Source organism: Eulemur rufifrons, chromosome 25, assembly GCF_041146395.1.
Source record: "Eulemur rufifrons isolate Redbay chromosome 25, OSU_ERuf_1, whole genome shotgun sequence".
NCBI classification, from domain to species: domain Eukaryota; kingdom Metazoa; phylum Chordata; class Mammalia; order Primates; family Lemuridae; genus Eulemur; species Eulemur rufifrons.
The window spans coordinates 13,290,482-13,306,287 of NC_091007.1; the positions used below are offsets into that span (position 1 = coordinate 13,290,482).

The 15,806-nt window shown below is 36.9% G+C and overlaps 1 protein-coding gene across 1 annotated transcript in view; it reads left to right on the top strand.

Moving 5' to 3' along the window:
• Positions 1-15,806, top strand: part of MALRD1 (MAM and LDL receptor class A domain containing 1) — a 456,545-nt gene that overhangs the window by 423,846 nt on the left and 16,893 nt on the right. Inside the window, 2 exon segments of the mRNA XM_069458846.1 lie at positions 9,856-9,914; positions 10,008-10,104. Coding sequence (XP_069314947.1) covers positions 9,856-9,914; positions 10,008-10,104 — 156 coding nt within the window.

The window sequence follows — 15,806 nt, forward strand, 5'->3', positions numbered from 1 at the left end:
AAAAATTTCAAAAACCTATTTCTTGCTAGGACTACACTTTACAGCAAAAATTTTTCTTAATCTTAAAACAAAACTAGAGTCTATTGACTTGCAGTCCATTTTCAACTACCCAGTTTGTGAATTATTTAGTTTCCTTGCTATTTCTTCTTCTTTTTTTCTTTTCCCCCTATGCAACTCCTGGGAAACATTACTTCGTAGCAGTTGGGGAAAAAAGCAGGAAAAATAGCTGAAAACACCAACTTTAAGAGTTTTTTTGTATTAATTTTTTTTGCTACTATCACTTCAGCTACCACATCACACCACCAACCTGTTTGAACAAAGGAGATACAGAAGAACACTTTTTACCTGCTTTGTTTCTACTTAAAGTTATTTCTACTGTGTCATAATAATTAAAAATAATGTAGGAATGTACTTCCTTCCTACCTGTGCAATTCTGTGCAACTTGACTACCAAAACAAGTGGAAATTGCAATAAAAAACCACGCAGAAACATGGGATTTGTATTTTCAAATCACCGTCTCCTAAAGGACAAAATCTGATAATATATAAAACTGTTTTTTATAAAGAACTGGAATAAATATACTAATTATTTCATATGGTACAAAGACAAAGAGGCAAGTTAAGCCATTCAAGGACCTGAATTCACTACTTACAAAGCCATTGCTCTCTGAGATTCAATTTTCATTGCAAATTGGGGTAAATTACACGTAACTGTTTCCAGGGATGTTATGAGGCAGCAGTTCTTAAAGTGTGGCCCCCAGACCAGCAGAGGCAGTTTCATCTGAGAAATTGTTAAAAATGAAATTCTTGGGCTACCTCAGACCTATTGAATCAGAAACTCTGGGATGTGGCTCATAAATCTGTGTTTTAACAAATGTTCTAGGTGATTTTGATGCATGCCAAAGTTGTAAACTGACGGTTCTAATAATTAAATGAGATACTATAATATATGTGCCCCAAAAAGTGCTTTGATAACTGTAATACATTATCTAAGTCTTAACTACTAGTATTGTGATGATAATGAATATTTTTAGCAAATATCTCTGCACAGTATTGTGCTAATTGGGACATGCAAGAGTGAACACGTATGGACTCCGCCTTCAAAAAATGGAAAGATTTGTCAGGAAACTGACAAGTACAGAACTGTGTGATTAAGTGCTGTCATAAGAGTTCGCAGGGTACCATGGGACCAAAGATGGTATATCTAAGTCAAACTAAGGCACAAAGGAAAGCTTCCAGAGGAGAATGGTAATTGTTCTGTGTCCTTAAGGGAAAGACAAGTTAACCAGATTGATAAGGAGTGAAGCCATCTTCCAGCCAGTGAACACAGATGTTGCAGAAAGCCCTAAAAGCATGTCTCTTGGGTGAAAGGGCTTTTAATAAGAGTAAAGGGCTCGTGAGCTGAAGGGGAATTGAAGTCAAACTAGTGCCAGCAAGAGGCCAGATCAGCAGAGGTCCCCTGTGTAAAACAACCTCACCCTGAAAGGATTCTGAAAGCTGTGGGAAAGTAGAAAGTAGTGAAGATTTTGAATCAGGGAACTTACGCCATGTAACTTTAATCTGGAGGCAGGAAAGCCATTTAGGAGCCTGTTAGAGTGATGAGGGTCTTTGGCCACCTGCCAGGACCAGGATGGGCAGGAGGAAATAGCTTAGAGATATTTAGGAGGTGAAATTGATGGGACTGTCAACATTGAAGTAAAGCAAAGGGGTAGATATGGGAATTTGGACATTTTTTTAACATAAAATTCTTTTTCTGATGCTTGGAATGTCATGTTTCAAAATGAGCTTGTGAACCCTTTTAGTTTTATCATTGTTGAAGATAATGCCAACAAGTGTGTCCTCCCCGTTATCACAGATCAGTGAAAAGTATCAGATCAGGTTATCTAGTTTACATTTATAAATGTGTTCTAAATTTGAATATTCAAATATCAACATTTTTATGAAATAACCACATCTCTGCATTAGTACTTAATTTGTTTTACTTTAGACTTATTAGAACAATTATAAATAAATAAAAACATATTAATAATCTTATTACTTTAGACTTACTAGAGCAATGCAAGTCATTTAAAAGACCAGAGTAAACCCTCTGCCAGGTAGGACCCACCAAATTAGTCTGTGAACACATGCTTCGAAAACATGTGGGTCCTCATTTGTTTTCCCTGGCAATTAGACAAATGGGCTGGGGTGGGGCACACAAATGACAAATCAAGATGGGAGGAGATTTTTGTTCCAGGTGTTAATGAGTAATAAATGGGTTTCACCAAGCACACTCAGAAATAAGTTATTGCAATAACTCTGTGGTTATAACCTGTGAATAGCAAAAGACCTGTTATCATTTAGGAAAGATTAAGGTGTTGGCTGTGGCTTGAAAGAGTCTAATTGTATTTTATTTTTCCCTTTCTCTTGTTCATGTTGAGAAAACAGGCCCTTATGCATGAATGGAGCGGGATGTTTATCTTTCTCTTTCAGGTGGGCTCTACCTAATACTTACAAATATTATAAAACTGGAGCTAATTAGACATGGAGGAAATTAGTCCAAACAAATTAATCACCGGTCCTCAATGTGAAATTTCAGTGCTTTGTGGCTCAGAGATTATTTAGTGGCTTTTCCTGCTTTCTCATTTTCTGTTACGATGAATTCACTATGACAATAGGGATGGCTTGTTAAGGGCTTGCCTCAGTTTTCCCACTACACTTCTGCTGCCAGAGGATCAGTATGTGGCCCAGAAAACACTTCGTGTAAGCTGAAGCTTCAGGTTAAGCTGGGACGGAAGTACTCTCTCCTCTCTTGGAGCATTTCCCACGTGGGAGAGAGGAATGCAAAAGGCAGGCACTGAGAATCTTCAACACCTGCTGTTTGCCTCCCTTACCTGTGTATCAGGATCAAGAACCTCCAGGTATATTCATGCATTTTTTAAAAAATGAATTGATGGGCACTTGGGTTAAAATGTTTTTGAAATGGAGGAATTGGTAAGCCACAAAAACAGAGACTGTGACAACGACTTTTTGCTCTTTCTAAGTCTTCACCAAGTGTCCACAAAGGGACTAGAGATGGCACTTGTCAGATCCAGCTCCCTGGCTGGCCAGTCTGTTAAGGTATGTGGGCCTAGGGTCAGCAGGGAACAGTCATGACCAGAATTGGTACCAGAAAGAAAGCAAAAGACTGTGTAGAGAACAGCTTGGCATAGCACTTTATAGTTTACAATATACTTTCATGTGCATTATCTTATTTAATTCTCATATACATTCTGTGAGTTATACTTATTGCTGTTTACAAATACAAAACTGAAGTTATCTGACTCTCTCCCAAAGCCATATAGCTATAAAGTAGCAGAGTCTAGCCTGAAATCCACCTTGAGACATTTGTTGGGTAAGGCTTAATGTGATAAATGAACATTTTCAGACTATTACAGCCAGAAATTTCTCCTAGGGTTGCTCTCCTAACAGATAAAAATTATGAAGTTAATTACCATTATAAATGACATATATTCCAACTTCGTTAAGACTAGGAAGCAAAACCATGTAGTCAGCAGAGCCAAAGTTGAAAATCTCGTTCAGAAGGTACCCCTTGGTGATTGACAGCTCCACCTCTAGGTGCCTTCATTCTTTCAACTATGAAATGGGGAAATAATTCCTATTTTATAACTTTATTGTATTACAAATAATATATTAAAGCATTTAGAATCTCGTCTAGCACATAGCAGACGCTCAATAAATATTCCTTTTTGGGTGGGCTTTATGTATGGTAATTTTCTGAAGCATGCAATGTAAATGTGGAGTCATACCACCTCCTCTCAACAAAAATGATAGATGTGACTTTTATAGTCATGATATGTTGCTGTAAAAAATGCCTACTGAGAAGAAAAGGCAACATACGACAATGCTAAATTATAAATCTAATCTGGGATATAGTCTAAAAGCATACTGTTTCTGAAGGGATTTTCCTTCCATAGCCTTCAATACTACAAAATTAGAGAGTAAATGTGGCTGAAAAAATATATTGTGATATAGAATTAGTAAATCTGAAGGTTACTTGAGGATCCTATTAACAACTCATATTTGGACATATCTCTCCAAATCCAGTCAGTTATAGATGATTTCTATATACTTGGAAGACCAATTTTTCCAAAGAATCAATACATAATGTATATATAAACACTTTATTTTTTGGAAGAAATATAATTTAATATGTCACATGTTCTATAAATGTCCAAGTGAGATTGCACATTTTTCACTTTCTAGATCTGGAAAAATAAAGATACTTGAAGCAATTCTTTCATCCTCTCTTTTAGAACTTTTCTTTACCTTTCTTAAATTGTATTTTCTACTTTGCATCTTAGTTATTTTTAAATGTATTTTTATTTTCTCTCTAAGTTCACGCTCCTACAAATTCTCAACTATGTCTCTCTTTGTATCCTCTATATATCTCGTAGAGTACCTTGTACATAGTAAACGTTCAATAAATATTTTATGAACAAGGGACTATTGATTTAATAAGGATAACTTCAAGGAGCAAAATGGAGAAGTAGAAAAACTAAAGTGTATGTGTGTGTATGCATGCTAGTAATAAAAGATCCAACTCATATGTTTTGTAACAACCTGGATGGAACTGGAGACCATTCTCCTAAGTGAAGTATCAAAAGAATGGAAAAACAAACACCACATGTACTCACTACTAAATTGGAACTAATCAATCAATACTCATGTGCACATATGGAGGTAAAACTCAACAGAAATCAATCAGGGAGGAGGAGATGGGTAAAATCACACCTAATGGGTACAATGCACACTATCTGGGTAATGGGCACACTTATAATTTTGACTCAAACTGAACAAAACAATGCATGTAGGCAAAACATTTGTACCCCCATAATATTCTGAAATTAAAAAAGGACCCAGCTTAAACTAGCTCAAACGATATAGGAATTTGTGGACTTATGTAAATAAAAACTCTAAATGCAGAGCAGGCTTGGAACATGAACTGACCGAGAAATGGCAATGCCATTAATGTAGTTCCACCATTTCTAAGATGTCCTATTAGTTGATTTTATCCTCAGGCTGGTTTTTGCAGCAAAATGGTGGCAAGATGAGTACCTGAGCTTGAGAAAGCTACATGCCTCCTCTTTCACATCAGAATTGTGGAGAAGATGTCTCTTACAAATATCCATCAAAATGTACCCCTTGGGACAACATTTTTATTGGACAAACTTACTTCCATGTCTATCTGTGAAACAATCCCTGTTGATTAGGAATGGCACATGCTGATGGTTGTGGTCCTGAGTCCACATTGCAGCAAGGGGAATAAGATGATCCTAGTGGACAAGTTGGGGTCTAATCCCAACCAAACCATAGAAATGCTATACGATTTGGTGGAGGGAGGGAAATGAGGATGAGAGGCTAAATGGATTTGGGAGAGGAAACCACAGCATGCACAACACACACTGGGTAGTACTTTGAACTTCCAGAGTTCCAAAAATAAGGCTGAAATGCTCCAATGTTAGACTTATGCTCATTAGGAATATGAAATAAATGATAAAATGTAGCGTCCCATAAAAGCTCAGAATAAATTGGATTCTTCTCATATGCTTTTGCTTATGAAGTACTCTCTGAAAAAAAAGCGAGTGGTTTTTTTTCCCTCCTATTAAGATTAATGGTTAATTTTATTGGTAAAACTGATTCTAATGATTCGCTACAAAAATAGTAAGACCATCAAAGTAATTATATCACATCTAACGTTTATTTTCTTTCTTCTTGACATTAAAACAAATAAGCATTCTAATTTAGATTGATGTATCTTAGATGTGGTACAAGTATTATATGTATGGTCTTTGAAGAGCCTTTTGGATTTCACAAGAGGTAGAATCACATTTGCATTCAGCATCGGTTGAATGCAAGAGATTACCTACAAAAAGGGCTTTTCTAGTCCCCAAGTAATTGTCAAGCACGTAAAGTGAATCTTGTTGCCCTGTTCCTTAAGGATCAGCATTCCTGGCCACCCACCACCTTACTCTCTGCCGAACACCCAGCTCCCCATGGCTCTGCCTAGAATGTCCCCACCTGGGCTGGTCATTTTTGGTTGTCATCTGCCTAGCCAAAGCACACTTTCTCTGTCCACAGGAGCCTTCATCCATCACCCCAAACAACTATAAAAATACCCAACATGCCTCTTAAATATATATACTTATATATACTTATATAAGTATATATATTTGCTTTTTCCCTTCAGTATTAGACATTCTTTTATTTTTCATTTGTTATGCTAATCTTGCTAATTTACTACTGAGAAATGAATAGATAAGTGAGATATCTAAGCTTCCCTACCCAGATTTCATGTGAAAAATAATGTAGAAAATCACTGTAGTCTTTTCTTTTAAAACACCTTAATGACTGTGATTAGAGATTTATGGTCAGCTTCGAGTCTGTAAGTGCACAAAATTGTAGTTAGTGCATACAGGATTTCCTACCTTTCCCTTACAGCCTGCAGTATTCAGGGGGATGGAAGGAGAGAAATTTCTTTCACTGTTGTTGCTCAAAGGATGGGTGGAACTTCAGTGCACCATTCTAGCATGACATTAACGCTGTCCTTGGTGTGACATTTACAGGGGTTGAAGACTCGCCTGTTTTGGGGATATTTTAAAGCAGGTTAGGGATCACACTGCCATAATTACTTTGAACACTGGATTATCCAGAGAGGAGGCTTGCTTTGACAAAGATGAAAATGTGTATTAAATATTCTTACTTGCTCCTTTGTGGAACTCAGCAAGTGTTTCTCCTGTCTTCTCCTCCCCATCTACCCTATATATCGGGGTGGAGAAGGAAGACAGAGAGGAAAGAAAAGCAGTAACAAAAAGTTTGGACTAAATATATGTCTACAAAATATATAAATACACATTTACATATATACACATTATGATAACTTCTGAAAATTAAATGTCTGTGCCAGTTGTTTTTACAGATACCTGACCTTAATGAAGTCTATGATACACTGTTGAACAAAAAAGCCAGTGCAGGGAGGTGTATATACTTCTATTATAGTAAACACATGCAAAAAAACTATATATACATACCTGTGTGTGTGTATGTATTCTATCAGAAGGTAAAAGGAGTAGGAGACATACGTTATCTCAGGAGAACAGAATTGCATATGAGGATGAACGTTTGTGTTTTAACATACATTTGTGCATAATTTCATTGTTATGAAAACATATTTTTAATTTGATAAACATATGAAAATTTTTACAGGAAAAATTGAGAAGGAGGTAATGATTTGGGAGTCAGTTTAGTGTGGAGATTACGATTTTTCCTTCAAAGAACAATTTATTCATTCATTTTCAGACTCATTGACTGGAGCTTTTTAAGTCCTAGATTTCATTGTATAATATTAAAATCTTAATAATCTCTACTCCCATTCCAAAATTCATTGAAATCTATTAAAATTTACAGAAAATAAGCTCTCTTGAAAACATGTATAGAAACCATTTTGTTGCAAGATGGTATACTGACGGTAGTGTTTACTTTTTGGGGGGAGTATACTCATTTTCCTCTGAAATAATCAACTTCTTTGAAGGAGTCTGTTGTATAAATATGTAACTCAAAATTTCATTCATAGTTTTTAAATTCAAATTTTCCTTGGCCTAAAGTGACTAAAATTCAGGATATTTTCAAACTAAATTTGACCCTTACAGTGGTTTCTTTTCTATTACTTTTCTCGTTAGCAGATAGGATTATGTCACTTTGATTTATTCCATAACATAATTGCTCTGTGGTAAAATCAATCAATCAGTCAGTGTCATGTATTTGTGCAGCTGTTGGAAGGAAGACTCTCTACTCACATTCCATTTCCTTTGTCTTATTTAGGGACATACAGATGACATTTGTGACATTGGTATGGGTGGTCTTCAAAAAGTTAAGTGTTGGAGAGTACCTTGTACCTCTAAGGGAGATGAGGTTTATTGCAAGTTTTTCTGTTATTTTTATTTTTATCGGTAAACTTTTATCAATTTAAAAACAAATTTCCTGTCTTTATTTTTCTTTTTAAACATAGTATCTATACCTATCTTATGTAAAATTAACGTCAGAATTTTTTCAATCTAGTTGAACTCCCCTAAGAACTATCAAAAGAAAAAGTCACTGAATATCTGTTTACCACCAGGTTTTAATTTTTTTTCAGAAGATAAGCCATGAAAGGTTTTATATAAATATATATATATAAAAACATACACACACACACACATATATATACATGTAAATAGACAAAAAATAGAAATAGATAGAAAGATAAGACAAACAAATGATAGGGGGAGGGAAGGAAGGAAGAGGGAGGCAAGGAAGGAGGAGGGAGGGAAGGAGGGAAGAAGGAAGGATTCATAGTTTCTTCATATTGTTTGCTTTTCCTCCATTATTTTTTAACTGGTATTCCAAGATACTTTCCACTGAAATTTATTTTAATAGGCACATTCAAATAAGTACCACTGATCTAAGATGAAGGTTACTGTAGCCCTGATGCCAGGAAAGTAACACTTTCAACATCTAAAGGAACCAAATTAACCCAGAATGAAAATGCGCCCCCTGCTTCTAGGTCACGCCAACTGTGCACCTGTGAAAGATTGACAGGTAGGATTCACACAGTCAAATGAGGGCTGACAAGGATGCATCTAAAGGGGTGTGAGCTAATCTTCAGGAATTCTAATTTATTTTCATTTGAACTTCAGAAACATTAAAACAGTCAAATTGTCTTCAATTTCTACTTTTTAAAGAATGTTTACTAAGGAAAGGAAGGCATTGTGGTGGGTCTCCTTGAACCTCTAAGCTTTTTATATTTAAAGTAGCTGATGGTTTTTGTGAAAGAATTGTTTTTGAGCATTTTTTGAGCATACAAAATTTTCAAATTTAAAGGAGAGATTGGGAGGAAATACAGTAAGTGTGTGCTGAAGCTTTGCTTTTAACACACGGCTTTTAAACATACATATTCAAAAGCTAGTTTTTCATCTTTTTTTTTTAGAGCATGTACCATGAACTTGGTAGGAAAGTCAACCAAACCATGATAACTGGTAGCCTGTTATTTCTGATAAATAAACATGGGTATATAGAAACTTTCACACCCATACACCCATATGCAAACACACAGTACCAGAAAAATTCCAACACATTTCCCATTTAGAAATAAACCTCATCTCCCTTAAAGGCACAGGGTACTCTCCAATTCTGAACTTTCTGAAGACAATTCACACCAGAGTCACAAGTTTCATAATGTATGTCCCTAAATAAAGCAAAGGTAATGGAATCCCAGCAGGGACCTGAGATTTTACTAGTACATCAAATGAGATTATTAATCTTATTCCAAATCTAAGCACTTGAAGGATCACCCCTTTGTCATGAGATGTGTTCTCTGATTTATTTTTATGTTAATCTGTCATTTGCATATGCTCCATTGGTTATATGAAAGAACTTAAATCTGCTCACAATTGAAAAATGTGCTAGCTTTTGGGTCTGAAACAAATGATGAATAAAGTAAAGTATAGTTGAACACTAGTGAAAAATGAGTCAATGTTTGAAAACAGAAAAGGAGTATGTGGAAACCACGTCCTCCCCACTTTATAAAGTCAAGAAGGGGGTAAATATCGAGAAAACACCATCTTACCCAATAAAATGAAAACAATAAAATTTTATTTTGTTTTTATTTTGACTAGGCATTTTTGGTTTCTTATCAAAGTTACCCATATGCCTGTTATCTCATTGTTTTATTGACATTCATCATTTTATCCCATGACAGTTCTGTTCAAATGTGTTTTCACTTCTTTTTTTTTTTTATTTCCCCACTAGCTCATTTTATCTCTTTTTATCTCATTTCTAGATGTGGACAAGGATGGAAAGGAAATCCTTCTACTGCAGACTTCAAGTACACTCTGAATAGTAGGTGGCTTTAGTTCTAAACAGATGGCTTGGTTTGTGGTCTGTCATAATTTTCATTGCATATTTACCTTTTTCATTGGTTTAAAATCCCAGATATATGGATTCTCCTGGGTACTGGATTAGCATTCCTGATGACTCACATCACAGTTGCGATCTCGTGTTTTCTTGCCAACAGAAAAGTGCCAAAAAGGTAAGTGATGCCTGTAGTCGCTGAATGAAATATATGATAGAAGAACAATTTTCTGCACCATTTCATCTGCTATGTTTTCCTTTCACTCCATATTACACATAGGGAACTTTAATGTTTCCATTTTTATGAGTTTATTTTTCCAGGAAGAACATAGGAGCTACCTAATAATAAATCACTGTCTTTTTTTTTTTTTTTTTTTTTAAGTAAAAAGCTTGAAGGTTGAAGTGTACTTTTCAGATTATGTTAGGACCCTTTTGGAGGGAACCAAAAAAGAGATAACATGACATTTTCACAGACTGTAAAGAGATGAGGGACTGGACATACTATTTCTGGTGGTGTCCAGAGAAGGCAGCAGAAGCAGAACCGCAAAGGAGATTCTTTCTTGACTTACACAGGGAGACTGGACTCTAAGCACCAGTGTTTTATCCCAAGACTCTTATGTGCTGAGTCACGCACAAAACAGGCCAAGAGCTGCTGCACCTGCAGGGACTCTCTAGTCTGGGCTCGTGCATGACCCAGAGGCCCTTACAATCTTGGGTTCTGGAAGCTTCCTACCCATCACCTATCTTCCCATCACTGGTATGGGTTGCAGGTCACCCCAGTAATGAAAGTGATTAACTTTTTCACTAACTGAGCAAGATAGAGGTTCACAATAAGAATTAATAAAATTTTGAGAAATTAAAGAAATGCATTATCTCTCGCACACCTGAGTTTATGGCCAGAAATTTTGATCTGCTGCAAGACTGATGTGTCCCAAAGCAATGGATAGCTCACCATTTTCCTTGGTGTCAACTTGTATGGCCTGCCTGATGAATTCTCCTTAGATTTTCAGCCTGCGATCATGTTCATAAGCAGACATCTATCTTGATATCACAAATTAAGGCAAAGTTATTATAGAACGATGGTGTTCATTAGAAAAAAGAAAATGACATTTTTAATCCATTACTATTAAGAAGATCTTACTCATGTATTAATTTAATCATTCTTTTTACATGCCTAAAATATGCCTGACAATGTGACTACAAAAATGAATGAGAGGCAATCTAGACTTGAAGGAATTTGTGATTTAGTGGAAGAAACAGACATATAAACCACTAGGTGAAATACTGGTTGTGTGCTAGAGTACATATATGTATTAGTCAGGATTCTACAGAAAAACAGAAACAATACAGGGGGGAGAGAAAAAGAAAGAGGGAAAGAGAGAGACTGATTTAAGGGATTGTCTCATGAGATTTTAAGGGCTGACAAACTTGAAACATACAGGACAGGCTGGCAGACTGGAAAGCCAAGTATCTTGAGTCCAAAATCTTCAGGGCAAACCAGCAGGCTGTAAACTCAGGCAGGGTTTTTATGTTGCAGTCTTGAGGCAGAATTCTTTTTCTTCGTAAGGAAATCTCAGTCTGCGCTTGAGACCCAGCCACATTGTAGAGGGCAGTCTGCTTTACTTAAAGTAAACTGATTGTAAATGTTAATTACATCTAAAAATACCTTCACAGCCACATCTAGACTAGTGTTCGGCCAAACAACTGGGCACCGTAGCCTAGCTAGGTGGACACATAAAGTTAACCATCACTGAGAACAGTGACCTCAGCAACACTTTTATAGCACTTCTTACCATCCAATCTATATCTATAAATCAAAATTAAAGGGGACAAATAAAAAGTGAGCTATTTATTCTTACCTTAACTGCAGCTAGATTCTACTCATTGCTATTCTATGTTAAATAGTATCATCTTTGCCTGGGGAAAAAAAATTTTGCAATAAATAAGTGTTTATTACCCTGCATTGGGGCATATATTCTTGAAGCATTGTGCTTAACTAATAAAAGTTAAAAATAAGGTACATATTTTATTTAGCTATGCTGAGAAATAAGATATTTCTACGTGAAAAAAATTAGTTGAAAAATTTAGATGGGGAAATTTTCTAAATAATTTCACAGGATTGTTAAGTCAGCGCAGGCTCCTACAACAAAATACCACAGACTGGGTTGTGGAAACAACAGACATTTATTTCTCACAGTTCTAGAGGCGAAAAGTCCAAGATCAAGGTGCTGGCAGATTCAGTTCCCAGTGAGGACCCTCTTTCTGGCTTGCAGTTGGCTACCTTCTCACTGTGTCCTCACGTGGCAGAAAGAGGAAGAACTAGTGTTTCTTCCTCTTCTTATAAGGGCACTGATCCTATCCTGGAGGTTTTACTCTCATGCCTCATCTGAGCCTAATTACTTCACCTCCTAATATCATCACTAAGAATTTGGTTTTCCACGTAGCAATATGGGGGGACACAAACATTAGGTTCATCCCAGTGTGTGCAACAGTAGAAAGATTATTGAGTAGGAAATTATAATAAAAGATGTGAATGTGATCTTGATCGAGTTTCATAATTCTACTTCCACAAATATTTAAGAGTTCCTTTGTGCTAGTCTTGAGAGGGTACAAAGATATATCAAATAATACCCCTGCTTTCTAGTTCATACTCAATTATAGTATAGGTTTGACTCTGATGAATGTAATGATAAAAAATGTAAACCAAATTACCATGGAGGTAAAAGAAAAGAAAGGGAATGATGTTTGTTTATACTAATATTTCTGATAACAAAAGAAAGAGAGGAGAATTAGGATCCCAAATTCTGGACTAGCTGCTTATATCGTGATGGGAGGTACAGATTATTGTTTGAGATTCTTGAATGAGTGGCCCTAGCTCCCAAATAAAGTATCTTTTCCTACAATATTATATTCTCTCTACCAGACCATTTCTCACTGAAAGCTCTTTGTATGATAATGCGGATCTTTGAAGGGAGAAGTTTAGCTGCTATTCAAGTTTGACATCCCTACATAGACCTAACCTGGGTCCAGCAATGAATATTTATCCTTAGCAAAAAACAAAACTTTGCTTACTTTATGCCTCAAGGCACACAGCTGTTTTTGCAGCGAGTGTCACTAGTGAGTCTGCCCTAGTCCCAGAAATGAATACTTATCCTTATAAGCTGGAATTCCACTAGCATAGCAACCAAGGTCGCCTCACGATGCTTGCAAAACCTTTGCTCTCTCCACATGACCACGTGTGCATTCTCCCACAAGAGGTGCAGCTGTTTTCACAGTTTGAGATCCATGAACCTAAATCCCAAATCCCAGTCCCCTGTGCACATATTGGCTATGTTCTGACAATCCTGCTAAATGCTAACTTTCAGCAAGAAAAAGAAAATTGAGAACAAGATTTCGAAATCTTATCCTTAAAAACAGAATTAGGTCACCAAGGTGATTCCTCCTCCTCCCCTTCCTCCTTGTCCTCCTCTCCCCACCTCCTTTTTTTCTTCTTTTCTATTTTTAAGAGAAACTTACACAGCCTACTCCCTGATTTTTTTCTTAATTTTTTCCACCCTTGTTTTCTTGCTCTGCAATGGTGGTGGGGGAGGGGGGACTCACAAGAGAGGCCTCAAAGGAAAGAGAGCACTTTTTCCAAGCCAGTCATGTTTTTTTACTCCTTTCATAAAACATTCTACTCCCTACTCTTTGTCCAGAGATTTCATGAAGTTAGAGCTCCTTCTTCAGAGTGAAATGAGAGGTATGCAGAGTCGGCCTTGATATATTACTTGAAGGTGACACGTTCTGAGGAAGCAGCAATTCAGATGGATGCATTAAGAGAGCCATAAGGATGTATTAAGAGAGCATTTGTATTGAGATGTGAAGGATGAAGAAACCTGGAGGGGACAAGGAGAGGGAGCTCAAGAAAATAAAAGAAAAGGTAGAAACTCGTGGCTTCAAAAATGGTGCATGCAGGTGTGGCGTATGGGAAGGGAAACAAGTAGATTAGACTTAGAATCACTATGTTGTAGAGAGGTTGTTAAGGCCTTTGATGTTATGACTGGCTTTGGAGAAAAGGGGTTCCTGTTCCTATGACCCGCCTTGGGGAAGAGAGTTTCTAATTTCTAGGGCCAGCCTTGGAGGAGAATGGGACTGAAAGACAGGAGGCAGGAGAAGGTCAGAGAAGCACTTTTGCTTCTGAGGCTGCTTCTGAGGCTTTCATTTCGGGGGTATTGTTTTCCGAACCCATAACCTCCTACTTCCAATAACCCTTTTATCTGCTTCTTCCCCCTTCCAGCATAAGGTAGTAACAGGCCTAATGGCCTTGGCCTAGTACACTGCACATCCCTTGCAGTTTCTCTGTATTCTAGCCAGACCTTTGTAAATTGCCACTTTATCAAACACTCCTTGAATTTTCCAATTCGAGTATGTCAGCTAGTTCCTGCTAGGGCCTTAACTGATACAAACCAGGCAAGTATTTTAAGTAGAAGAACAACAAGATCATGTCTATGTTTAAGGAAAGAATGCAGAGCATGAGGATAGATTAGAAAAGATTGAGAAGGAGATTTGCAGTCTCGAGGACATAAGCCTGTTCAAGAGGCTTAGATGAGAGGTGATAAGGACTTGAACCTGAGTAGTGGTGATCAACTTGACTTATTAATAGTAAGTGAGAAAAAATCAAGTGTCCAAGATGATTCCAGGGTGTTATACTTAGGTGATTGCATGGTTAATAATGTCATTAACTGAGATCCAAAAACTCAGGAAGAAAACTGATTTGAGCGATAGGAAAATAAAATATTTTTATATTCTACATTTTCTTATGTATAAAATGAGAAAGTTAGACTAAATCAATTTTCCCCAAACTTCTATCATTTATAGCTGCAGTCCCCAACCCCCAGGCCGCAGACCAGTACCAGTCCGTGGCCTATTAGGAACCGGCCACACAGCAGAAGGTGAGCGGAGGGTGAGAGAAGCTTCATCTGTATTTACAGCCGCTCCCCATCACTGGTATCACCACATAAGCTCCGCCTCCTGTCAGATCAGTAGCAGGGTTAGATTCTCATAGGAGCGTGAACCCTGCTGTAAACTGTGCATGCGAGGGATCCAGGTTGCACACTCCTTATGAAAATCTAATGCCTGATGATCTGAGGTGGAGCTGAGGCGGTGATGCTAGTGCTGGGCAGCAGCTGCAAATACAGATTATCATTAGCAGAGAGGTTGGACTGCACAATAAATGTAATGCACTTGAATCAAACCACTCCCCCACCCCCTGGTCCATGAAAAAATTGTCTTCTGTGAAACCAGTCCCTGGTACCAAAAAGGTTGGGGACCACTGATTTATAGGCTACCCCCACAATTTAGGGCATGCGTACATATTATTTTTTTTTTACTTGTTTAACTGGCTTTTTTTTTTTTTTTTTTGCTTAACCGTCTCCTAAGAAAAAAATATTTATGAAATCATGGGTTTGCTGTGTCATTTATAATTTTTTCTATTTTACCTTTAATATGAAATACAACTATAAAGTTATAATATTTGTGTTGCCTAAGTCAATCTTTCATATAAGCAATGTTAAACCTACTACAAAATGGAAAATAATAAATTATTTTAAAGTTCTTCCCTAGCTCTGAAATTTCATAATTTAAATAGAACATTGAGCTTAGTTCTTTTGGGACCTAAGTATTCCCTAGCTGTAACGTATCTCCGCATCATGCCTTTCAACTATGAGGGTGCCTTTAAGTTGTCTGAGTAATGCCCTACTTTTATCTCTGTGTTGCAATTCCCTAAAAGAGTTAATGCTCATTTTAAAAATAAAAAGGTACCTAACTTACAATTTCAGATTAGATGGGACACTTGGCAAATCTATCTGTATGGCAATCTTGACCACACAATTTACTAATGGT